The sequence below is a fragment of the Anopheles maculipalpis genome, chromosome 3RL (assembly GCF_943734695.1).
Source record: "Anopheles maculipalpis chromosome 3RL, idAnoMacuDA_375_x, whole genome shotgun sequence".
Lineage (NCBI taxonomy): Eukaryota > Metazoa > Arthropoda > Insecta > Diptera > Culicidae > Anopheles > Anopheles maculipalpis.
Window position 1 is genome coordinate 19215263 of NC_064872.1, and position 27051 is coordinate 19242313.

Here is a 27051-nt window from a genome sequence, read left to right on the forward strand (position 1 = left end):
CTGTAAGCAACATTGAATTATAATACTGTATCTCTCAAGCGGCAAAACAGTATCATAGAGACGGACAAAAAAAAAAATATCACCCTCCTATTTGACCCACTTGAAATACGCACAATTATTTCTTTTCTAATCCTTACCGGAAGCCCACGTCTCACCAACACGCCCGGGCTACTTTTAATCCTCATTAATTAGGAAGCAAAGAGTGAACGGCGCTAGGGATATCGTTTTTTCAAACCCTCTTTCCTGCCCAATCGTGCAATTATCGTACCATTCCACGATAGCGCAGAGGACAAGCTTTTTTAAAGCGCCGTATAATGGAGCAAAGTGTAGGGGCTAAACTGTCCGTTGCTAATTTTTGTCATCATCGTCGTCAAACTTTTGCCCCTAAACTGGACCGGCGATTGAGGATCGACGAGGATGACAAGCACTGGGGGTAGCATTTTCGAAACGAATCCTTGCAAGTGTCCCACTGCTTAAGTGACTGCTTCCGCTCATCGTCAGGCAGGCATCGATGGTTCGCCAGTTAGATAGCTCGCCGTGTTTGTCCAAAGGCTTGATACGGTCCGGGTGTGTAGTGGTGGGTTTTCCACGTTGCCACAGTAACTGATTAATACCGTCCCACGGAGGAGCTATAACTCATTCGTGCTCGGTATGAAACCTTGTCCGAGCGGCCAACCATTTTCCGCACCGTTTCCGGGGTGCTTTGAAAGCGAAAAGAATGCAGGCGAGTTTTCTTCTCGTTCCACCCTGTGGAAGGCTTCCTGGAAGAGCAAAACCGTCGGCTGTGGGTGGTAGAAAAATTATGATAAAACTCTCATCCCAGCGCAGTGGGTAGTAATCCGGGTACGATGTAATGGGGGAGCCTAGAGAGAAGAAAAACCGTTGGACCTTTTCAGTCGTAATTTTCAACCTCGCCGTGATAATGTTATCAGCTGGCATGAAGTTGGCTAGCTTGGTGGCGATTAATTTGTCAATCGTCGACAGCGGGTTTTTTTTTTAAAGAATAGCGCGATAGAAGCTAGGGGGAGATATTACACGATGTTTGCTGTCATGCTTTTAAAAAGAGCACTGTTTTTTGATATTTAATTAGGCTTTTTGAACATTTCAGCCATTAAAGGAAGAAATTGTAAAGACAGAGAAAGAGCCTTTCGACTGTTGAGCGTCCCACTGTGCAGCTGGGAGAAAATAATTCATTTTTAAATTATGCTCCCATTGATCACAGTCGTAATGTGCACGCTGTTCAAGCTCATTATCGTACGTTACTGGCACGACTTAATTTCTCACGGTAGCTTTCTACCATGTGTACCACACTTGGGCTTGCAAACTGGAACACTAAAGCGTCTGATATTTGAGGGTGCGTGTCGGGATTTTTCTCCTTCTCTCTATTTAAATTTGCCATTCCACTTCATTATCATAAATTATAATTTCATACGTGCAAACAGGGTTATTGAATTATCGTTTTGTCACTTGTGTTTGTGTTCTTCACTCATCCCCTCCCATCCTCATATGTCCCCCCCGAACTGTTGATGGGCTTTACAGTTTTGATCGTTTGGTGAGCCGGTTTCCTTTGCCGCACATACATAAATATTAAGGTCGAATGAAATGTTCGTTCGACCGAAGCGCGATGCATGGAGCCAAAGCTGATGGAGTCTCCCATTCTGATGATGGAAAATGTCGCTGCAAATGTAGGGCTCCCGTCGTATGGGTAGCATATGAATTGTGTATGAATTTTGATGGCTGTTTGTTACCGGTGCTGGGAAACATAAAAGAACCTCGCTTGATCTATACCACACTGCAGCGATGGCTCGGTGGGTGGGATGGGCTGGTGACACTTAATGTATGCCAGTAAAAAGGCACTCACAAAGCGGGGAAACAAGCGCGTTGGGTGGAATGTTGAAATGAAAATCACGAACGACACGCTAACCTATTCAAGTGTAACGAGATGGGTTTACGTTGGAGCTGAAGGCATTGTGGAGCAAGGAAAAAAAAGGTCAACGATGGGGATGCAAAGAAAAGTACAAACAGGAGTTATGCGTCCTGTAGAGCGTTTGGAAAAATACCAGAAAATTGGATATTTGTGATTCATTTTCAATATAGAATCGGTATCAGCAAGAATTTGATCTGTTTTTAGTTAAAAGTCCATTTCCAGACATAGCTTCTAATATCCTTTAAAATTTAGTGAAGAGTTTCATGTCAAGTTTTAGCGCCTGCAGCCCAACAAGTTTGAAGACTTTAGTGATTACCAAATCGTCTGATGAACAAAGCACCGTAAAATATTAAAATAAATAGTAAATAGAGAGAACGTATACTTTAAGGCGCTGCTGGACTCTATAACATAATTGTTCTTTTGATTTACTATTTTATTTATACTGAGTTCAACTCAATGTAGAATATAATTTAACTTAACGTCCTGTCGGCGCCAGATTTCAGTAAGATGTAGAAAAGGAATAAAATCTTTAAAATAATGAAACTAACAGATTTTATTGATACAAATCACAGTTGAAAAGCGCTGTAGGGTTGAAATATAGCTTACATTACATCGGTTTTATGCCTTTCACTTGATCCTTTCTGTTTTATGTCAATGAGTGAAAGTAAAGCATGTGAACGATTTGATAGCAATAAAGTGGCCGAATGAAATCGATGAAAATTATTGCCTTCAATTCCGCATTCTACACGACTGTGAAATTGTATGCTTGCGGTGCCGAGCATGAGAAACCTTTCTCGCCAATTGCTTGTGACAGTATAATGTCTGCGGCATTCGACTGGCTACCAAACCGAACCGCTTCGCTTCCTACTGTGAACTCAAATCATTAGCCTAATTACGTGCACTAAGTAGGACTCAGGGTGACGATCAGCACTTCGCTTGTGGACAGAAACATAGCGAGAGAAAAAATCGTCCATTGACCGCGGTTGGGTTTCAAGTGAACGGGAAGTGTTCTCACGCTCCTTTGCTCGTAATGCTGAAATGACTAGCACTATGACATTTCTGTCAGCTATTTCAGTAAATAGCAACTCGTAACTCACGCTTCTCAGGCGACCGAAACAAGTTACGGTGCTTAGTGATGAAGAAAATCTCTCATGCACAGCCAAGAACAGCCATTTGTTTTCGTGTTTGAACGAGCAAGGAAAAAGCGTTTTTCGATTTTTATCGATCCTAATGAATGCAACCAGCTTGTCGTGTTTGGTGTGCTCTTTCCCTTCGAAACACTGCCAGAGGGTCAGTTGCACTAATGATTGATGCTTGTGAGCGTGCCTCCAATTGCCACCGTAAGGCGGTGAGCGAACATGCAAACGTTGAATTGAACGACCACCGAGTGGTTGGGTGCATAAATCTTGGGTGAGTTTGTTTCTATGTTTTGTTTCCGTCTTTTTGCTGCTCTGGATCACAAATGATGCATGACTGGTGGTAAAACCTACAAAGAGTTGCATTCTAATTCTGTGTTTACTGTTTTGTTCTGTTTTTTTAAAGGGAAGCTACAATAGCTGTTCTGATGTGAGGCAAAACCTGGCCTGTTGCGGTTGGCTGGTGTGGAGGATGCATCGTCACATACACGCAAACCATTCATTAAAGATGATGGATAGTTTGGCGAGAAAATTGTGAAAGCATAAGGAAATGGATACAGCGTGTAGCTTTCACCTGGCCAGTCGCTATTAATGTCCTACACCGGGTGCTGGTTTATGTGAAGAATTTATGCTGTGTGTTTGCTATGATTTTTTGTTTTATTTGGAGGAAAATAAGGAATTTTTCTTTAGCATGTTGTTTGAAATGGAGCTTCCAAGCGTTTATTTAAAGTTCATTGCGTGCCATATTGGCAGGAATGTAGATTGAAATTCCTTGACAAGGTAATTCATGTAAAACATTCGAAAGAAGGCTGCAATGTTTATGAGATTGTTTATTTTTATTTTCAACTTTTTACAAAGTGTACTACATGAAATAAATTATTGATTTCTTTATTCAAAGCAGGTCATAACTAAAACTTTGGCTTAATTTGTTGAATTTTAATATAAAAATATGCGAATGAGTTTTCACATCGCCTTTTTACACACTTCGAATAACCTTATAACTTACTTCGAACAAAACACGTTTATATGATTCTTCGAACCACTGTAAAACTTTGAGAAGAACTCCTATGGCCTATGGCTTTCACTAATAAGTAAAAACGAGGAGTAAATTCGACAAAAAAAAAAAACGGAATCACTTCCGAATGATTTCACCAATTTTGGAAACGGCTCCGGAAGGTAGGTGCAATACTTGTTCGGAACCGTCCTACATCGTCGGAGCTATCCGGAGCTGTCCAGAGCCGCTAGTCAGTAGCCGGAGCCGTTTGGAGCCGTCGGAGTCGTCCGGAGCCGTTTGGAGCCGTTTGGAGCCGCTAGTCGGCAGTCCCGTAATTAGTTTGGGCTGAAATGATTTGAAATTCATTCGCAGCGCTTCAAATCCTGATATAACCTACATTGGTGCTCTCTACAACGGTTCCGAATGGTTCCGGACTGCTCCAAAAGGCTCCAAAAGGCTACGACGGCTCCAACGGCTCCTGCTGCCGACTAGTGGTTCTGAATGGTTCCAAACGGCTTCAGATGGCTCCGGACGGTTTCAGGCGGAACCCTGGTTTTGATTTAGCCGGAATCGAAGCCGGAGTTACGATGCTCGGAAGCGGTTCGGAGCTGTGGATGCGGTTCCGAGAACCCATCACTAATCCAAACAAGCATTTGTGTAACTGAGTCCTTCTAAAACGAAGAGGCGAATGTAGCCTCTAAGACTCAAAGCCTCTATAAATAAACGAAAAAAAGTCCTTCTAATTTTTACAACTAGTTTTGACCACACAATACAGAAAAGAGGGGATTTCGGGAGGTTGTTGTAGTCTTCTACTGATGATAAAAAAGCGGTTGCATATTTGAAGGTTCAATTAATCAATTATTTGTTTTAGTTCTTTAGCATTTATTTGAGCTTCAACAAGTGCCGGCGCTAATGGCGAAAAATGGCGCTAATAATCGATATTCAGTATTCTCTAACATATAAAAACATATTGAAAAATAAGTGATCTACAAAATCTTGTTAAAAGTATAAGAAACATAATCCAAACACACCATCCAGCGCGATCGTTGTCATTGAAATAATTTATTAGCAAACCGTTTAGTCTAACGATTTCGGTGCGAGTTGGATCATTATTTACCCGAAATGTTTAATGCTGTTTACACAGTTTTTTATCCGATGCGGATGAGCCGTCTTTCCCTCGGGATCCGGCTATACTTTTCGCTGTTTCGCTTAAAGTAGATGTTTGCACCCCTTATTGCAGCTGCTACCAGGGACACAAGCCGTGAGACCGTGTCCAGTAAGAGCTGGAGCTGCACATAAAAGCACAAAACTTTCAACGCTTCGATGTTGGATGCTGTAGCAAGGGGGACTGAAGAAATAGTCCGATTGGAGCGCGGGATCGAATCCGAAATGTCAGCACTTGCCGCTGTCTGTGCGAGCAGTTGAACAAAATCAGTGTTTTATTGGTTTTATATCGGAGTTTTGTGCGTCCACCCGATGGTCTCTAAATGCTGGGCAGCAGCAATAAAAGCGAGTTTTGTTTTCACTTTTTATTTATCAATCATTTGATGGCTTACACGGTGCCGGTGCTTTGCGAAGGATGTTACGTTACGGCTAGGGTTCTTACCATGGGAGGGTGTTTTTTTTATCATCCTCACACTCTCTGACTAACAAGCAAGCGTGGGAGCTCGGCTTAAGTAGTGGCCTCTGGGGAAGATGGTTCCGTTAAACCGGCTTAATAAGTCGTGAAAACTCCGATCGAAATCCTGCCATGGGGTTTCCGACCATCGTCATCCTGCCAAATAAAGTAGCTCACTTTCAGACGCGCCCTAATCGCTCGATAAAGCGACGAAGAGAGCAAGTTTCTATACCACCTCGCCATATGGGCAAATGCCGCAGCTTGGGGAAAACCTTCTCCTGAAGTTTTTGGCCGATGCTGGGAAACGTTCACGTGCCCTTGTTTTGGGAGATAGAAAGGCAAAGGAGAAGAGACAAAAAAAAACTCAAACGTGTCGACCCCTTACACTTAGTGCTATAAAAGACAGTGGTAGAAATAAATCAAAATGTAATAAAATACGCAATTTTCGCTAGACTACTGTCAGCTGCGATTCGCGTAAATCACAAACCCGATGGTAGGAAAGTTTTCGATTCCTGCACCGCATCGCGTTAGTGTACCCCATTTCACGCCTTGCCGTTAGTGTGTTGTGTCACTCGCACACTGGAATGGTTAAAGCTTACAGCAGGGATGAGTGTTATGATGCTGTTAATTAATTTAGGAACTTTCACCTTCCGACAAGCAGATGCTGCCGGGTTGCCTCCGGCCACGGGCAAACGATTGGTGAAAGGGGCAGTATTTGGTTTTTGTTTTACTGTCACTATCTTTAGGGAGGATTTGGGGTGTGAAAAAAATAAAATAAAATGAGTGTAACAAGACAGACAACATTAAGCGTCGAACATTTTCATTCGGTTTTGTTGGCAATTTATCATCGTTTATTAATTTTAAGTTAGTCTTAGCCGTGTGAAAAGCATGTGCTTGACGTTTGTTTTTTTTTCGAAGGAGAATAAAAATGAAGACGTGCAAAGCATTGTTAAGACACGGTGTAAGATGATTTATGCGTGGCAAAGGTCTGGTGGTTATATTCCAACTTACAAAAAAGCTACACTTAGAAACGTTTTCATTTTTTATTCGTAACGCCCAAAGGTATGCAATTCCAAACACAATTTCTTTCTGTTTTGCTGCCTTTATCACTTAAATTAATGTAATCTTTGTTTTTGATTTTAATGTATCGTATTTGAGTGTGTATAACAGCCCTCCTTATTCGTCAAAAATGATCTTCGCCAAATCAGTTAAAAGAGTAGTATTACACGGGTTATAGCTTTAAGATAAATGTATATAGAGTTTGATTCGAATCCTAGTTAAAAAATCAATTAGTTCCCCAGCCTGTTGGTACAGCTCCTTCGAATGCGATTTCGTCGCAAGTTTTCCAAACATAAATTTTTGTTTCGAGCTTCTGATATTATCTTAGTTATCTTTTTCTGCAAATTTTCTTGTATTTTAATAAACTTCCTTGTGTTGTTGAAAATTTAGAATAGTTTAATAAACTCACAATTATTTAGCTTTTTAGTATGATAAAGTAATACTTTCTAAAAATCCCAAATTATGTTTGCTTCCGTGAGTAAAGTAGCTTTTCTTGTAGCTAAAATTTTTCGAATTGTAAGGCATTCTGTTTCGTTTTTGTTCAACACCTAACGGTATGCTGTTTGCGATACACATCTCGTTTATTATCCCTTTAGAAACTATATTTTTTTGTTTTTTGTTTTTATTCGCGGATGAAGCGTGAAGTTTTATAAAATATTACTTTTATTCTTTTTTTATATTTTTGAGCCCATTGGCTTGTGTTTCAGCTCCTTCAAAGATAATGTGAGGTGATCTCTTCATTAGCATTCCAGTGCAATATATCTTTATGCTTGATGGCTAAATAAATTAACAAACTCCCCAAGGAGACTGACTGCCTCTTGAAAAAAACAAACAGGTCCAAAATCAAAAAAAAAAAAAACTTTCTAAAGTTCAAAAATAAATTTTATCATTCGTAATCACTAGCACAATAATGTATAGATAGAGATCCTGCCGTCCCATTCTAACGATGCTTACAAGCGTAAGCAATAACCGTATTAGAAAAAAAAGTTTTCATTTTCACTCGAATGCAAATGTGTTCTTTTGGTGTTATTTATATTTTTCTTGTGAGTGAAACGATGCGCACAAAAAGTAAAAAATAAACACCTTGACGAAGGTAGAATGGAAGGAACCTTCCCTATTGTCTTTCCAGATGAAGGGCGAAAAAGCAAAAATTAAGTGGCTATTACGGTGTTTAAAGGAATGATAATGTTTGATAAGTGTAATGCCCGACATGGGACAGAAGACGAGTGAGTTTTTGGCCGGCACTTTTTTTCTCTGCCTAACCATTCACTCACCAGCGCCTGCTATCCCTTGCTGACGGATATTGCAGGACATTTCGTGTTCAGGATGCCGCTTTGCTTTGCTCTCAATCTCACCCCCAAAAAACAATTCAGCAACGAGAAAGGACCGCTTGGTATAAACTTTATTTGCATAAAATTGAAATGAAAATATTAATAAAAACCGTGCATTTGCTGCTGGCACATAATTGTTTCTGATAGACGCGCAACGGCCAGAACGGCCGGACACGTACCGTGTGATTCCTGCTGGACGATGATGCAAAAGTTTTAGCAGAATAATAATATAACTGTTTGAGAGAGAAGGAGCGAGAAAAAAAAAACAGACACTCCCAACTGGCTTTCCTTTAAGGCGCAGTCAAACAATTGGTTGGGCGGGATGGCCCGGAAGATACGGGATAGCCCCCGACGGTTGCTTTTACGAGGCTCATCATCATAAAAAAAGCATTCATTTATGCGCACCATCGAGCAGGAAGAAGTTGGCTGGCTTGGTTTGACTCGGGAGCTCCTCCCTTCATTCTATGCAGCAACAGCAACCGTTCTGCGACATGATGGGAACAATTGTTATTAACGACCGTTGTTTACACTTCTATGAATCTCAAAGGTGCCACTTAAAGAGTCGACAGCCCACACGCTTCACGGGTCCTCTCGAGATTGCGGAGAGAGGCACCGGGCGAGTGGTTTGAGGCGAAGTAGGTAAATCTTGGCCCACATTCCGTTACAATTCTTTCCTGCGTGTAAATGATACACAAGATGCACAGAATGGGGAGAAAAGCGAGCGCGTGGCCGTGTTAACGGTGAAAGGTGACAATGCACGAACGAAAGTGGGCGAAATAATGCTCATGAAAAGTACATCCCATAGAACCACTTAGCTGCAAGTGTTGCCATTAGTGAGATTGTTCAACCGTGAGTGTAGGTTTTGCAGCTTTCTTTTTCGTCGCAGTTGAAAACGCAGTGCACGACATGAAGCGAAACGCCTGAAGCTATGCAATTGGGGGAAAAAACAGTGTAGGTTGTTTTGGAGCAGCTTTAAGGTGGATAATTAGAGTTTTAAACTGAAGAATAGGAAAACATTCTAAGAAATTGATAAAAAAATTGAAATTCTTTGTGATACTAAGCAAAGTGATACTAAGGGTGGTTGGGTGATATAGGAGACAGCGGCGCTGGTCTTCACACGGAAGGACCGGGGTTCAAATCCCAGCCGGGCGGTCCCCCCGTAGTGAAGACCGACCATCTAACTACGTGGTATCAGGAAGTCTAGTAAGGCATTCGATGGCCGGCGAAGCCTTAGAGGCCGTTCAGCCAAGAAGAAGACTAAGTAATGTAGAGTAACTTTATTTAGAATAAATAGCCTTAAAGTATGCAATAAGAAAACAATAGCAATTTGGTATCAAGCAATTCCTATATCCCTAATCGCCTGCCAGTGGGAAAAAAAAAACAATTTTTTAGTTCTTTTAGGCAGTAATATTAATATTAAAATCAAACAACGAACAAAATCAGACATAGAACTGTAAATAACAATCCAAAAAATGTTAAAAACCCAATCTTAAAATTAAAATCCAATGCAAAAGCAACCATCAGCTGTAATAAATCAAGCCTGTTTTTGTACGTTCGGGAAACATTCCACTCCAAAACTACCCAAATGCCAAGGAAGCACCGTTTCGGCTATAAAACCTCTGTTTCGAAATAGCTCATAGTAGTAGCACTTTGCAGCTGCGCTCATCTGCAATATTCACGAGTAGCAGTAGCACCAGCTAACCACCGTGCGACTTACACCGTTGCATATTTATCACTGCACTTGAAAGACCATGTTTGCACTTACTTCTCATAGTGAGCGTAAGTAGAAGAATTGGGGACTGTTCAGGTGAGAAAATAATAAACAAATATAGTGTACCTGGGGACCGGGATCGCACAGGAACTGATTCCCGGGTATGGTGTTTGTGGTGGCCTGATTCTCAAACATACACACATAAACACAATCACCGTGACACGCAAGCAGTGGGAAGATTTATTCTGAGAGTGTAGTTACAGTTTTCTAGCGTTATCCTTAAGCTGGTAGTGGAATGTTGTTGCATTACGGCTAACAGTACACGACGGTAGAGTAAACAGTTTTCTCATTCCGGAGGAACGTTTCATCCACCAAAACCGCATCTAGAAAACCGAGGTTCGGCTTGGCAATGAGATGAATCTCCTAACCAAGAGTTGAAGCGCTGTGTATCTATAATGCAAAAGCGTGAACGTTTGCTATAAATTTTACAGCCCAAAATTCTCCTTTGACAGTTTGCTAAGGGAATCTGGTAAAAGGGTTTACAATGCGTAGTTCGAGTGTTAAGCACGCGCCTCAGAAGGGCGTGGAAAGGTATTAAAAGTAGAAGTGTGTGCCGTGTAGCTATGGCGGAATAATAAAATATTCACAGCACGATACAGATAGGTTCTTCAAATATGGGTCTAGTAAACGAACTTTAGGCTGGATGCGCATCAAATAACACTCAGTGTAGCGTATGTTCGCAAGACGGAATTGAAGGTTCCACAGTAGGAAGCAAAAACTGCTCCAAATGCCTCCGAGTGACGTAAAACAATTCACAATTATGTTATCCACTTTCGACTTCGACTTGCGGGCTCCCAATCATAATCAAACAAATTGAATCAGAAAGTTTTGTTTCTTTTGCCGCGCTCTTTTGCTAGGTGCTGATCAGTTTTGTGCTTGCAGTGGCGAGATACATACCGAGAGGCCCTCGGTCTGCCCATCATAATTATATCAATCATCTGGATGGGGTAGTTGGTTCGTTTAGCAGTCCACTCTTTTTCGTTTGTTTGTATCTTTAAGGACACGACTAAACTAGATCTCATAGTAAGATGTCTTTGAATTGCATAGCTTTAGGCTCTAACAATAAAATTCGCCCCGATGTATGCAATCCACATAACAACATTCAATACTCTGTAGGATTTTTATCATTTTGTTTGTAATTTTTGAAGATTCCGTTTCACAAATGTCATGAATTGGGTTTCATTCCTTTGATCCTTTTGCACGATACATGAAATTCACAAAAAAAAAAATCTCCAAACGCATGAGACGATTGGAGAACTTTTTTCCAATCCACCACACTTTGTCTCAACCGCATCGCATCAGAAGCACAGGAAATACACAATATTTTCATTCAATCAACCATCCATTCATCCTTGCCCGGCTCCCGGGTTCCGCAGTTGTGGTTAGCAATTGGTGGAAAAGAACTAGAAAGTGAGTGGTAAAAAACCCAGCCTCTTTTTTGCTCTATCTCTCTCTCGTCATGCTTTTGATGACTTCGTACGTCGTACGGCCTTACTCGGGATTGGAGTGAAACGTGCTTTGGCCGGTCTGTGGGGAAAAAATGTATCCAACAACCAACAGAATCACTATCCCGATAGTACAGTTTTGTTTGATATCGGTTAGCTTTTGCCAGTGTCCGCGATGGTTGTACGAGATTCAACATAGGGCCGGAGCAAAAACGAAACAAGTACTGCTTGTGGTCGAAAGAAAAAGTTGATAAATTTAATTTATGAAACCATTGCTGTGCCATCACCGGGAGGCTGTTACTATACAACGTGCGCAATATGAAGTGAGTAGAGAGTTTTTGTGGTTATGTATTTCAACTTTTTCCTGTATCATTCTAGTTCAGCTCGCATCACTCAAGCGTGCTGACGTGGGAATAGTTAGGTTTCAGATTGATTAATTAAATTAGAATATTCCGAACAGGTAAAGTACGTTGATGAGCTTTCCTCTACTGTCTGCGTAGTAGCAAAAAGGCAAAAAGCTCGTTAGCAAAAGGCCAATCAGGTCAGGCACGGTGACTTTTTTTTCAAACGGGCCAAGATTAGACGACGACGTTAGTTTGTTAATGAAGTATTCCTCAAGTTAATTTCTTTTGGTGAGCTTCACCGGTATCCCACCCTCGGCACGGATGACAAGATCGGCCTTGTAGCGTACTTGATCGATGGACTCTCCGGGCAGTATACGGTAACTTGCCAACAGCTTCACGATGGTAACTTTCATCTCTAGCAGCGCATACTTCTGACCGATACAGTTTCTGGAGCCAGCACTGAATGGAATGTAATCGTATGGAGCACGTTTGATATGATTCTCGTCCGAAAAACGCTCCGGGATGAACTTTTCTGGCTCGGGAAATACTTCCGGGTTGCGGTGAAGGGCGAAGATGTTGAGTGATAAGGTTGTCCCAGCGGGAATGATGGTGCCATCTAAGAAAAATGGATGTAAATAATTAGGCTGACGAATTTCTAGAACTGTAGTGAAGGACTCTTACTCAGTTCCATATCTTCGAGAAGTTTGCGTCCAATGAAGGGTACCGGAGGTACCAAGCGTAATGACTCCTTTATCACCATATCAAGATACTTTAGCTCTTGGAGAAGAGAGTTGGTCAGAAACACGGTTGCTGCCGAATCTCCCAACGCTGTTTCGATCTCTTCGAACAGCTTCTGTTGAATGTCCTGATGTTTGGCTAGCAGAAGAATTGTGAACGAAATCCCAGATGTTGTGGTATCGTGTCCTTCGAACATGAACGTATCCACTTCCTCGCGAATATCAGCCGTACTGAGCGGTCGTCCATCGATCTTTACCTTCAATAGTTGATCGAGAAACGTATCGCGATGCTTGGAGAAATCATCCTCCTGGTGAACTTTGCTCTGCTTAGTCAATTGTTTCCTTCGCTTATCAATTACAGAATTAGTGAAGTCATGCAGTCGCTTAATAACTCTACCCTGATCCTTCGCATACGAGTACAGCACAAACAGAGCCGGGAACTGGCGCAGTACGCTAAAGATGCGTCGAAAAACGTACTCGGATATCTTCTTTACACCCTGCGCGTACTCGTTGTTGGGATCTTCTTGTGCGTTAATGTGAACTCCCATCGAGGTCGCTAAGGGAATCAGATACAAAGCAAACGATAAGGTTTTTAATCGCAGAAAAGCAATGTAACCGATCCGCTAATACCAACCACAAATGCTATCCAGCGCGTAGAGCGTGATGTAATCGTAGATATTGAATTCTTTCTGATTCACGTGCCGTTCGAGCTTGGTGACAAGTGTGTCAGCCTCCTTATTGAACACGTCCATAAATTGGTCGAGAATCTTAAAATGGAACGAAGGTGTAATGATCTTTCGCCGCTGGAACCATTTCTCGCCGAACGATAGCAGTAAACCGGTACCGAGCCAAGGTTCGAGGAAGTCATATTGGTAGGATTTTTTCGTATTTTTTGCCAGCAGTAGTTTCTCTATATTGCGAGCCGAGGAGATCTGTAGCTCCATATCATTGAATGCTCCGATGAAGCATACATCCTTGCCGTAGATGCGATGGCAGTCGTTAATGATGTCAAATATTTCTGAAGGCAAAGGAAGAATGCGGATTAACATGGTGCCTATTTTCTCACCCACAGAGACATGACTTACCCGGCATAGATTTGTCCTTGAACATAGATGTGCAACCAAGAAAATAATCCGGCTGTGGTCCATTGAAGAACGGCAACACTTTGAGCACTTCTTGCCGCTTTCGATGGTAATTTAGTAAGAAGTAAGAAAAATACACCACAACAATCGCTACCAGAACAAACATCTTGCTGCAGAGGTTTGAACACTCACTTATCGAACGTTTTATCCGTACATGATACTGTGGGCTGGTCGCGTGTGATGTTTATATAGCGAATGTCTTATCATGCCTGTTCGATCAGCCCATTCCTTATCGTAAAAATGCTGAAGAGGCACGGCGGTATGCTCCGGGCACCAAAATAAATGTCACGCTGAATAAAAAAAGATGTCTTGCAATGGTTTTTTTTAAAGCAGACATTGGATTTGGCAATGAATTTGCAATCTTTGGAACAGGTGCTATACTATGCGTAATTTTTATTTAAATGTAACAATGAGTCAGAGGTAATTTGAAGGTCAGAAGTACATTTTATTCTACTTTTTGAAAAGTCAAAATCAAACATCAAAGAGATAGATTATTATTTTATAGCACTTGTTTTGGATTATAATGCATTTTGTAATTGACGTATAAATGTCAATTTGCTGCTGAATATATACATTTTCTGAGTATTTATTTGCTTTGACGTTTATCACACGAGAACTTTCAACGTGACAGTTTGACATGAACCAAAGATAAAGATATTATTAGCCATGACCTCCAAATAGCTGTATTGTGAAACGTTTCAAATAAAAAAGGACCACAAAGGCCGCGTGTTATGTGTGTTTCTTTTCCAGCAAAAAAAAAAAACTCCAAATCCAAAAACCTCTTATCCCTTGTCGTTAACGCAAACAAACCATACCCGGGATAAGAAATCGTACGCCTCGGCATAACCGACGTGAAACTGTTTTGATTGGAATCCGGCAGAACACTTTGACCCTAGTCGAGCGAGATCGAGATTTGCCGACTGTGACCGGAACGTGACAAACCAAATCCTAACGTAATCCTTTTTGTCTTTCGCAGTACCATCGAAACACCGGACCAGGACTCGAAAAATCCAAAGGTATAAGGCGGTATATCTGCTACTTTCGGTGCAGTCGAAGCTTACGATTTAGTCCTTTAGACATCCAAAATCGGACGACTTGAAGGGACGGCTCGTGGGCCACTCGAGATAACGATAGGATCTGAGTGCCCGGTTCACCGAACTCTTACACAGGGTGATGTTGCAAAACTGTACAGATTTGGACAACGCAGTATCATGTAGCATGCTGCCTAAAAGAGGATGAGGGAGGAGTATACAAGGGAAGCAACAAAAAATGGCCAAGCAACAACAAAAAACGATGCTTAACGATGCTTGTTTTTAATGTGATTTCGTTAGGATTTTATTTCTGTGCCATTCTGTACACGGTGACGGTGACAACAAACACTTCCCGGTGCTGACTGAAATGATCTTGTTTAGCGGCGAATGTCGTAATTCGCATGTGTTCGGAACCCGATGGCGAGTGGAATGGAATCGGTTTACGCCGTTGTTTACCACAGTCATTTCCGTAGAATTACCTTGCGCACACTTTTAATTCACGGCACTCCGGCACTCGGTTTCGCTTGCGGGGACCGCTTCATTCTATGTTTAACAAGTGGAACGGAGCATGTGGGGTGGTAGGATTGGACGCAATAAAAGCATCTTCAGCACCATTCACTAACCAAACAGGTCCCTTTTATCGGATGGTATGTATCGGAAATGGTTAAACGTTTCATTACGCCCTGAATGGGGAACGTCGTCGTGTTGTTTTAGCTTTGGCCTCCGTGCAAGGAAGATAGCAGTTTTCTCAACTGTCTCATCCCGGCGAAGGATGGGTAAGGATGATGATTCGCCCGGCGACAAGCGAAACCGATGGAATCCGGAAGTTTGTGCGCGGTGGAGTAAATCTGGGAAGCTGTGGGATTAGCTGTAGCAAACGATGACCGAGAGTGTTGCGTTTAATAGTTGCTGAAAGCATAAATAAAAGCTGCAGATAAGGTGGAGGAATCTATTTTAATTTTATAGCTTTCGACTGTTCGGCACGTGACGGTGGAGTTGGAGTAGGGGCCGTGTTATACTTTACTAATGGTAGCAATATCCATTTAGGATGACGGGTAAAATAGAACTGTCGAGCTAGAAGCGGGAAGGAAGTGTTTTATAGCACGCCACTAAACAGATGTCCACTAAGCGCTAATGTGTGTGATGATGGTGTTGGAAGAAAAGAGGAGAATGCTTTCGGTAAGCTTTATCGTTTAATATTTCAAACTGAAAAATAATTTAGAGAAGGTGTTTAAAGATAAAACTTCTTTTGCAGTTTTTTTACAACATCAAACAATTAACTTAGGTCAATTGTGTTGTAATGGTTTTACCTGGATACGTTTTGGTATAAAATCTACATAAATAATGTTACGCTAAATCGATGCAATCGACTACGATAATGGCTCTTGAGGAACTAATAGAGAACAGAACGTTTTCCTGGAATACTCTTAAAATTTATGTTTATGATTTAGCTGTTTTTTAACTTTAACTTAAACTATTTTTTATTCAGCTAGAGCATGTAAACATTAGTATTAGTTTTTGCAAGTTAAATCTAAGAAGAGCTTTGCATACATTTAGGCGAATTAGAATTAAAATCATATGCCTTCATAACGTTCGAAACGGAATACAAAAAGATTGAATTTTAAACTAAAAACTATGTTCTGAAACATAAAGCTGTTGTTTAAAATTCCTGGCTAACAAATGTGACTCTAAAGTAGTGCATTTTAGTTAAAAATCAATTTTGTGGAATACCATTAATGGGAGTTTTGATCAAATGCATAAATATTATCGAATAAGGGTAATCTTGAATGTAGAAAAACCACCGAAAAAAGAGACAGGGTTTTTAACTACAAGATAACACTTTATTTAGGAGGAAATGCCTTATCAATATGATTATAAAATTTATTCAACCCAAGCGGGGTTGACAATGCAGCACTGGACCATCATAATCAATTATAAATGAAATAACCCTTTATTTTCATGCTTAACTCGACACCAGAGTGACCCGCGAAATAAAATAAAAATCCTGTCTTTTCTTCTTGGGTTCTGTTCGTTTGATCCCCTGGTAAAAAGACACGGTCACATCCTAACGCATCTCTAATTTATCTCCTAACTCTCTCATCCTCTCCCCGGGCAGCCAGAGTTGTCACACATGTGGCAACAATTTTAATGAATAGATTCATTAATGCTGAAACTTACACAAATTACATATTTTCTTAAGTTGCAAACATGATGCAAAACAATAAGCTTTTTAGGGTCAGTACTGGAACTCTTTGTCTATCATCTCTTGCAACACTTCCTTCTAAAAGGACACAAACTTAAACACTACCACCACTATTAATCCAATCAAACTCCAAAGCGAAAGCAAAACAACATGTCCCCATATTGTCGGGGGCGAGAATAAACATGCTCCAATCTCGGTTGACCCAATAAAAGCACCAGCACATACAACTACAAGAAAGAGCACAATCGAGTGGACCTATTATCGTAATCACATTCTTTCCGGTAATCTAATTTCAATCGAGATCAATCTTGATGACATGACTCACAGCCCAGCGAGGACAAAGGAAGAAAAAAAAAAGGGCTGCTAAAGCTAAATGTTGAATCTGTAAGCAATCCGTGTGTGTGTGTGTGTATCAATCGATCGCATCTCTATTGGACAGTCTCTGGGGTTATGGGTTCGGGTTCGATTTCTTCAACAGTGCAATCATTTATCTTTCATGACTAGCTTCGATGCGGAATCGATTCCAATGGTATCGATTCCTGCGAGAGGACAGGGAAAGTCTGATAGCGAGTGAGGAGAAAGGGTAGACAATTCCAAGTCAAGTCGTGTAGCAGCTGTGCCAAAGAAAGCGTATCAGCAGCAGATAAACGGAAGCGAACGGTAAAAAAAGAAGGGCGAAACTTTCTCTTAATTACTATCCTCGCCACATTGATCACAACTAATGTGAGTGAAATAACGTTTGCGAAATTAGATCCTATTTGATTATACGGCACCGGGAAAAGCTTTCCGTGACAGGAAGAACTGCGACAGGAGCTTTAATTGCTTTCGTGAAGGGAAACGATTGGTTTCCTGCCGTTTGTCGCAGGGGTATGGAGATGTTGCGCTCTGGCTCGACCAAGCCTGACGTTCTGAGAGGTTTGTGAGAATGAAGCATTGGGTGAGAATGAAGCATACTTGGAAGAAAGCTGGTGCAAATTTTGACCAGAAATTAAAGTCTAGAATTTATCCGTAAACTAAAATCAAGCAAAGGCGAATAAAGCTATTGTTCCAGTCTTGGTTCCAACCGTACAACTACAAGCATCATAGGCACACAACACTAAACAAACAAACCATCCCGTTCCATAATTCCTGTTCAGCTTAGGATGTCTATCCGCTTGCTCCTAAAAAATCCTGAGGGAGTTTTGAAAGTTTTCCTACCGTGGGCAATGCAATTTCGGCAGAAGCATCAGCATGAGACGGAATACCCGGAACATAAAACCATTACTATTATGATTATTAGCATTCACATTATGCTGGTGAACAACTTTATCCTGTCTGGCCTTCTGGAGCCTAGAGGCAAGCATCCAAAAACCGGTCGGTCCATTTTGTAACAATATGCTCTTTGGATTAGGAAGGAGAAGTCCGCAGCATACGCCTTTTTTTTTTTGCTTTGTTTTGTTTATTGTTGGTGGGTAGAATGACAATAAAACGTAATAACAGGTGACCTGGGGTGGGGTTTTGGGATTTGGTGGAAGGAATGAGCATATTTCTTGGTCATTTGGGTAGAGCCTTAACATTTAACATTATGTGCTGGGTGAGTGAAACAGGTATTGATAGTTGGTTTTGGTAGGCAGTACAAGTGGATGGCCTTATCTCGGAGTCTCGAACGACTCGATTGCATCAAGGGCCATAAAGTGTGTTCATAACTCATTTCCTCGGTTTTTTGGTAGAAGCCGAAAGTTAGTACATGATCCCTCAGGCAATGTATACACCTTGCTGTATGCATGCTCGGCTTTACAATTCCGAAATGACTCATCGGGGATCAGTGATGCGGCTACTTGTTTTAGTTGGATTCTACAAGGATTCTGCACTGGAATTGTATACCTAGCGGTTGGGAGGTTGAAAATATTTGTGACTTATACTACCGTTACATGAAATGTCAAGTGTAGGGTCGAGATTTGATCCCAAAACTAGAGGGTTGTTGAGTCGTGCATGGATGGAAATATGACTGTGAGACTGCACAGAGCAACGGTATTCTATAACAACTTAAAAAAGCATCTGTTTCTAACATCTAAAACCATGTAACATAATTTGAAGGTCTAGTTTTGTAAATTAATCCTAAACTAAAACGACATTTTACTCAATCAATGCTTTCGTCCAGGTTAAAAAAACCCCTGCCAAAAGAATCTACTACCCAGCAAAAGATCCTAGAAGCAGCTAAGCCACCTAATAGTACATCATTAAAGCAAACCTACTTCCATTAAACATGGCACTAATTACTTGGTTGGGTTGCTTACCTTACTTTGAACATTTTAACAAATTGTTATTTTAAGAAACTCAAACTTTCAACCCACTGTGTACCAGAGACTCCATCAGGTTGCCTCCTGCTCTCCATTATTTCCATGGTGAACGCATCCCAGAGGGTGGAAAAAGGATTCATTTCATCCTGACCAAACACAATACCGCGTCCTGTACCGCGTATTACCTACCAGACCGAGAGACCAGCAGACCAGGCGTGGAAGAGCTTAACATTTAATTCCGTCATAATTACACTCCTTCACCATCGCTCTACGATTCCTAACTTCCGTCATCTTCGTACACCTTTCTTTTCCAAAAAAACTCATACAGCTAGAAAATAGGTGTCCGGAACGTGAACACACAGCGCGGGAAAAAGAGAAAACAGCAGAAGCTGCTGGGCTTCCGTGAAAAGTCAACGCACTTCGGAAACTCCACAGATCTAGGTCAACCTCTCCCGGCGCTTTCCAAGTAAAATGGGAATGTTTGAACGTCTTGAGGAATGTTTTGTTGGAATGAAATTGTTAATAAAACCCTTTTTTGCTGCTAGCCCTTTCTCTCGGTATTTGTAGTTGGGTGCCTTTTTTTGTTCGTCTCTTTTTTCCGGAAGTGAAAAGGGCCTCGAGCGACCTTTCACGGTTGACTGCCGGGTGCTGGTGCCAGGATGAGCCAGTGCTTTTGGTTTACCAATCCCACTCGAACTGCGTCGTGTTTGCATGCGTTTTTAGGCGGAATTTCCATCGGCAGGTAGACTCCAGGAGTTGGTGGAAAAGTTTTAACGGTTGTCTTTTTCGCAGGTCAAATCGAAGCTACCGAGAGTCGAGTGAACGAGTTGGAAAATCAGGGACAGGAGCGAGAGATGGGATGAAATTACTATCGGCCACGTTTGGTGATGTTGATGAACTTTTGCGTAAAACTGATGGGAGAGAATGATAGCGAAAGGGACGAAAAATCACGTGCATCGTTAATGACGCTAATGGGGCTTGAAATGAAGAAGGTAGACACGATGGTGAGTGCTGTTAGGCTACCCTGTAGAAAGCATGAGGACGGGATAAAAGCTCAATCAGAGGATTGAAGTACTTATCTGGAGCATGCATGCGAAGAGCGCACTCATGCTGACTAGCTTTAAGTGTTCAACTTACCATACTGTTCCAAGTTTTCTTTCCAAATCACATCTCAAAATAAGGTTAACAGGTACGCAACAGTCTTTTTATAAAATTATTTTCTATTTTCTGTAGATTATTTCTCGCCCGCCAGACGTTCCGTTCGCTTTTCGAGTATTCATAAAAGCAATAGTAAAAGATTATACAATACAACTATTCGTCGTACAATAGTTTTCGCGATAATTACAATACAATACGGGATGTACGGGATTCTGAGTAGTCGAACGAGTTTGTGTGCCCACTTGTCAATAGGGGTAGCATCCTGCTCAAGTTTACGGATAGTTAGGGATTAAAGCGGTATGTGTGGATAAAGACTGAGGACACTGGTGGTCTTTCGAATCCGTTCTTGTTATTGTAAAAATGTTCTAAAACTCTGTACCTGTATTCGGGAACCGGACAAACCACTCTCTAGTGTATTGTATATGTGCCATGAAGCTAGTTGGTAGGGAGCTGTACACTGCGATACGATAACATGATTTTTCGTCTACTAATTTCCGTTCGTTTTTGTAACAGATTATTGGAACAATTTGAAAGCTTGTATGAGTTCTCTGAAGTTTACTTAAATTTGACAGCTCGTTCAGCAGTAATAAACGAGCAGAAGCTATGCCTTTTTGGAAGATATAACAACTAGAAATGGGGAGATAAGAAACGGTTTCAAAATAAATAATAAAATACTTTCAAATAGCAGAAATAAAAAAACTAATAGAAAAAATAGATTTGCTGGGTTTAAGTTCTTAAGAAATCAACCCAGAAACTGAAAACGAACCGTAGCTATGGCGGATGACATTTTGAGCCCTCGTTTGCCATAAATGTTGACTGATTGGTGGTTGGGTTCACATTTATTTTATTCTTGTTATTCCATCTCTCGTTCTCTCTCTTTCTCTCTCTCTCTCTCTCGTGCTTCACCTTTTTTATTTCTCTCTATCCCTTTGTTTCTCTTCCTTTGTTTTGAATGTTCTGTTTAGTTTCAACGTGTATGTTGTTTTATTTCGCTACTTAAGAACGCGCGAACATAAATCGGATTTCAGATTCAGTGCAAACATTATCATGGTGATTATCGCATATGTAATTGCCACAATTGTTCGATTTGGTTGTGAACCAATGGCTCTTATGTCAAAATGGCTCCCCACGCTTCTTCTTCTCTCTCTCTCTCCGACACTTCACCGCGAACGATTTAATAACAGATTATACACAAACGTGTTTTTTTGCTTTTCGTTGTTTTGTGTTTTTTACACGTGCATTTGTAACAAAGCCCACCCTCATACGCATGCCAATAAAACCGAGTGGCGAATTTGTCGATACTCGAGAGAGATAATTATCGCACAAATCAGTTCAATTGCCCACTTAGTCTAGGCAGTAGATACGAGACACATCCGAAGCTTAATTTGCGAACGTAATTAGCTTCAGTGTGGAGGCATTTAGCGGTAGACAGGGACACTTTATTCAACAATGTTTTTGGCAAACGCAGATAAATTTGTTCAAATTGTGAACGAATTAATCTAAAAAAAAAAGAACACGGATATTCTTCTATGACATTTTTGCGTTAATGATTAGATTTCCATAATCGTATTAAAAACTAGCCTGTACAATGTTTGTGCCATAATCATAGTTGTGTGATAAGAGAGATTAGGAAGCATTAGCTGGAAGCTGATCACAACGAGAGCCTCTGTAACATGTGCCAGTATCAAAGGATAAATAGATAATATTTTAAATTGAACAATTATCCAACAATGACAGAAGCATGGCATAACGATGGCGTTTAAGTTTATCTATTGATGATGTAAATAATACAAAGGGAACAAGAGAAAGACAGAAGAAGAGCAGAGTGAGAGAGATAGCTAGAAATAACTTAAAATGATATTAGCTAAATAACACAAATCGAACGAAACGCACATACAAAGCACCATTAGTAGGTTTTTGGGTTTCCGAATTATAGTCCGTTGGTCAAGATGAAGCGATCGATTTGAGTAACTTGTTTTTTATTGTCAGCAAGTTAGGCTATTCTGAATAGGCAGGCAGGCTCACATATACACATCAAGATGCAGCCCAACGACACCGATAGCAGCCATGCGCGCTCACGACGATAACGGTTAAAATTAGCTAAAGCACATCGAACGTTCAGCAGTGTCCTCGCGTTCTAGAAGTCACTGATTTCACCCTCCGTATCCGGGTACGTGCAGTTGAACGGGTTGCGGAGCCAGTGGCAGAGCGATTTGTTATCGGCACGGTTACGCTTTTTCCCACTGGCACCGGCCGACTTCTGATGCGCCCTGGATGCTGCAGATCCGAAGCTCGACTCATCACTGTCACGAACAGTCCCTACGCTATGATATCCGCTCTCGGCCCGCCTCGAGATGCCCGAATGTTTGGAAGTCCTTGGTGTCGAGTCGTGACCACTATCGTACGCTTCCGGTGTAGAGAGAGGTAGCAGTGGAAGGGTGGGAAGATTCTGGGGCGGGAGTAGTGCCGAAGTAGGGCCCTTAAGTTGACCATCGTCGTCTTCACCTTGGCAGAGCAGTTCCGAGAGAGGATTCTCGCGGATATGGGTATGTGGTTCCTCCGATTCCATCATCATGTCGTCGGTCGTCTTTTCCAACTTTGGTAAGTTTGGGTCGGAAGCACCGTCTGGATGGCGAAGCGAGGCGTACTGTTCCATACCCGCGATTGCTACTATCCCCGTCAGACTCGGCAGTGAGCTTTGGCTTGGTGTGCGGGACATGGTCATCGACTGTCGACAGTCGCGACATCGTGGACTCGGCGGACGGTAGGCTGGTTCGCTGCAGACACTCCCGGGACCGGCATTGAAACGGTAGGCAGGCTCACTGTACACACTGTTGTTGTCTCCAAGCCGGAAGGACGGTGTCACCTCGGCCATGGCTAGCTGGGAGGTGAAGATCTCGCGTAGTCGCGCGAGTTGATCAAATTGGCTTCTGTAAAGAGGAGCCCATTGCAATGTTCAGGTTCAATGTGCCTATAGAGTATAATAAAATAAGAGCCCTGCCACTTACCTCATGTTATCGCCGATAACACAGTCACTAAAGACATCTCCACCAACATTGAAGGTCGATACGATGGACAACTCTCCATGACTCAAGGCGCTCAGCGGGTGTTCTCTGATTGGGGAGAGATCAGCCCAAAAGATGGGATTGTCATTAGAAAACCAACAATAGACCAATGAATGTAGTGAAAGGCAAGAAAATTGAAAGCTCTATAATAAGGCAAATGTAGTGCAAACTTACCCCTTCATTGCCTTCGCAATTTCATCCTCCGTCACCTGAAGGCCACAGTCCATCATGCCAATGTTGTGACTGTTATGGCTATGTACACTCATCGCGTCATCTCTGGAAGCATGCCTCGAACAAAGCATGTGTATGCTTTCATGAGAGATCTCCCGTGACCCAAGCGGATCCATCAGTGGTAAAGCTGGCGGGACCTCTGACGGTCCACTGTCTTGATCCTCTTCCTCTTGGGTAGCTCCGTCTGTTTGTTGCTGTTGCGTGTTGGATGCTCTATCACTTGCTTGCGAAGTTGTCCTCGATCGTTCCGAGTGATTGTCATGTAGAGAACTCGTCGAAGTCATCGTGGTCGCTGCGGCTACGTTTGACATTTTAGACGCAGGCGTGATGGAAGCATACAACGGTTGACTCTGTTGCTGTTGTTGGTGATGGTGAAGGGTGGTTTGAGCGTTGGACACTGTTGGCACTGACATCTGTTCCGCATCGAGACTGTAGCCCTGCTTCAGCCCCGTTCGTACGTGACTCTCGGAACTGTTAGCAGCGATAGTGGTGGCAGCGGTAAAGCCTCTCATAGCGATCGGATTAACCAGCTCATCACCACCACGATCGAGCTCGAGCGTCAGAAACCCATCCTCATCGGATCGACTTGGTTTAAACTTTGGCAGACTGTAGGTGGTGTGAAGCTTGGTGTGCATCGGTGAGTTGTTCGCCGACATTGACTGTTGCAGTAGCTGGATGGATTGGTTTTCGACCCACTGGCGGATCATATTCTTTTTGTGTGTATCCATGAACCCATACCCACCGGCAATGTTGGCAGCTGCCGCCGCCGCCACCGCAGCACTAGCCGAAGGAAGTTGCGAATGACTCGCGTGGGGTTGGGAAGCGTGCGTCCTTGGTCCGTCGACCCATGTTTCACATTTCTTAACGTGATTTATCTCACGCATCAAGTGGCGAGCTTCGTGTACCTTCGATTTCGACACACGAGGACCATCGATCCACTTCTCTTCGCTGATTTGTCGCGAAGGACTTTCACGAGCGGATGTGCCGACGGTTGTAACGGACGGTCCTGCAGCTGGACGTCTCATGGGCGAGCCCTTTGGCGTAGGGATGTTGGAGCCTTTACTGACGCCAGACACATGCTTAAAGGCTCCCGCTATCACTTTGGGCGATGCATGCTGGGACGCTATCTGAATGGCGTTCGAGACAAGCTCCGGGCCTTGGGCCTGCTGATGTGCGTAGGGGTGCTGCTGGCGCTTAAGACTATCAGTACGTCCGGGGATAACGGTGGCAACATTACTCGTGGCGGGAGTGCTCGTTGGTTGAGCTTTTATTTGAACGAATAAATAATTACCTTACGAAATCGCAGGACATGACGAAAAAAACTTACCTTTGGAAGCGTTTGCCGTGGAAGCCTTCTTCTTCGGTGAAGGTGTCGAAGTATTGCAGGGTCCTTTCTCCGCTACCGAACCCTTAAGTGCCTTGTTCATTGCGCACCGATTGTCGCCAGAGTTTAAACTTGGAAGATATACGGGTGGATGCTCACCGTCGGTGGGATCATCGCATGGTCCCATGTAGATGACGGTATCCTGCGAAAAGTCAGAACTGGATGGATCTGGACCTTCGGACGAACCACCCGACTGGTGTCCGGAGGAACCGTTGTTCAGTCCTTTGTCTCCTAGCAGATGATTTCGGGGCCGTAGTCTTCGTCGCATCCGATGGATACGTGAGGCAAGCTGGATGGTCGTGAGCGTGTCTGTATGTGTCTATTTAGGGATAAGGACATCAAGATATCTAAATATTCTCCAAGGCATCGTCTCCCGTAATCCGTAACGTTACCTGTGTATGAGCTACATGAGCCACAACGGCTACATGACAGGTGATGGGTGCAAGGCAGTCTCGTAATAGCGGTGTCAGTGGATGATCCCTGTTTGGTGGATGCTTTTGGCCGCTCAGTATCGCCAACAGGACGTTCCCAATTCCCGACAGTGGTAGACCTCCGTTTCGATTAGCACAGCCTCCAAGATCGATCAGATGCAAACGACTTCTTCCTCCTTCAACTATTTTTAAATGAACAAAGAACATATGCAGACCTGCAAACAAACGTCTACTTCTCAAGAGCACTTACCCCCTCGCTTTCCGGACAAGCTGTACTGGTAAACGTGCAGCGTGTAGATTAAGGCCGGTTCGAAATTGCACTGCGCTCGTCCTGATAAAGCCAAATCGAGAAAGAGTGCTGCCCGTTCCGCTGTAGGTGCTCGAAGTTCCGTTGGCCGACCGAGAAAATCTCCCCTCAGGTACATGCCTGGCGAGTCATCCGATTCTGAATGAAGTAATAGGGAAAAGAATAGGATTTGCTTAATAAATTGTTGTTTGGATCCAAACTCATTTTGATAAACGAATCGAAGTTTATCGCAATCGATTTATGACGAAATTGAAACTTCCATCCCAAAACTGCATACTATATGTGCTCTGGGATATTAAAGTTGGCACTCGTAGCTCCCTTCGTAGTTTCATGCGGATCGATCGATTATAGCACATGTGTGATTTTGGGAAAAAATCCTGTATTTCCTATTCTGCTCCCTTCTACACTCCTACTGGCACTCACGTGCTGGACATTTGTCTTTTAACGGGGTTGCGTCGGTAAAACCTGTGTCCCCTTTGTGCTGCGACGTCTTGCCTTCGTAAATAAAATGAAACCTTATCAAAATTCTAAACACACACTCCTTTTTCCTCCACTGCTTATTTTTTCCAGGACTTTCAGTGTAGCTACTTCTGGAGTGACAAAACCCTATCAGCCCAGCTGTGCCTGTATGTTTGGAGGTCTATTATTGAGGTAAAAAAAGGGACAGGAAAAAGTTCGTATGTCTCCCTTTTTTCTTCTTCGTATGATTAGGGAACCTATTTCGAATGGTGACAGGTGAGTAAAACGTTTCGAAAATCGATTTCTTGCTAGACATTCCGGGACATTCTGGGACATTAAATAACGCATCCAGATGACTCCAGGTGAAAGAAAATGAATTACGGTTTCTATAGCAGCGGTCGGTCTACAGTTGTGACCAATTACACAAACATCGACGGCTCTCCAGGCTCTGAAAGCCTAGAATTAGTCCTCCGGTCCAGCAACCCGGAGTTCGTTAAAGTTGTACTGCTCGAAAAAGGAAAATGGATGTTTCGGAAAGCAAAAAGGGATACTCATCTCAGGGCTCGATTGAGACAAAAAAAGGCAAGAGTAAATCGTTTGACCATTATGAGGGTTCTAACGAGGGTCTTGTGCCTCTCCGTTCACCAGTTACACCGAGTGGCTCCGAGAGATGGAGAGCAAATTCAAGCAAAAAGGGGAATTTTGTCTTTTTCCTTCTGCACTGCAGTCTTCCTGTCTCACAACAACACAACTGGACATTTATAAATGATTTGATTGAAAGGTCGCACCGAGGATTGCAGGTTAGACAACGTTCCAGATTTTTCAAACATTCCAGTCCGTTTTTGCGAAGTGTATCCTTTTTTCGCACTGTTTGTCGTCCGCCAGCTGGACGGCACTGTTGGGTAAATTGAGCTGTTTGTTTGTTTGATTGATGATGATGGCATCGAAGATGATGATGATGATGATGGTGTGGACGATGGCAAGGAAACAAGTATAACA

At 42.5% G+C, this 27051-nt stretch overlaps 3 protein-coding genes across 4 annotated transcripts in view; 1 reads left to right on the plus strand and 2 right to left on the minus strand.

Moving 5' to 3' along the window:
- The window catches only part of LOC126565319 (GILT-like protein 1), a 390535-nt gene that overhangs the window by 148452 nt on the left and 215032 nt on the right, over window positions 1–27051 (plus strand). The window contains exon 3 of one of the 2 annotated variants that reach the window (XM_050222487.1): window positions 15363–15374. The exons of the other annotated variant lie outside the window; for it this stretch is intronic. The gene's annotated coding sequence lies outside the window, so the exon portion shown is untranslated. Of the gene's footprint in view, window positions 1–15362; window positions 15375–27051 lie in introns of those variants that run through there. 2 annotated transcript variants of the gene reach the window in all.
- LOC126564587 (cytochrome P450 4d1-like) lies at window positions 11858–13644 on the minus strand. Its single transcript, XM_050221665.1, has 4 exons — window positions 13448–13644; window positions 12997–13380; window positions 12307–12918; window positions 11858–12241 (listed from the first exon to the last, which is right to left on the minus strand). Exons 1-4 carry the CDS (start codon window positions 13608–13610, stop codon window positions 11901–11903), a joined length of 1500 nt encoding a protein of 499 aa, XP_050077622.1. The 5' UTR covers window positions 13611–13644; the 3' UTR covers window positions 11858–11900.
- Window positions 22154–27051, minus strand: part of LOC126560455 (kinesin-like protein CG14535) — a 108384-nt gene continuing 103486 nt past the window's right edge. Inside the window, exons 9-14 of the mRNA XM_050216414.1 lie at window positions 25537–25731; window positions 25248–25468; window positions 24799–25174; window positions 23415–24735; window positions 23184–23288; window positions 22154–23105 (exon numbers count right to left, since the gene is read on the minus strand). Of these exons, the coding sequence (XP_050072371.1) occupies window positions 22313–23105; window positions 23184–23288; window positions 23415–24735; window positions 24799–25174; window positions 25248–25468; window positions 25537–25731 (3011 nt within the window). The 3' untranslated portion in view covers window positions 22154–22312. The remainder of the gene's footprint in view (window positions 23106–23183; window positions 23289–23414; window positions 24736–24798; window positions 25175–25247; window positions 25469–25536; window positions 25732–27051) is intronic.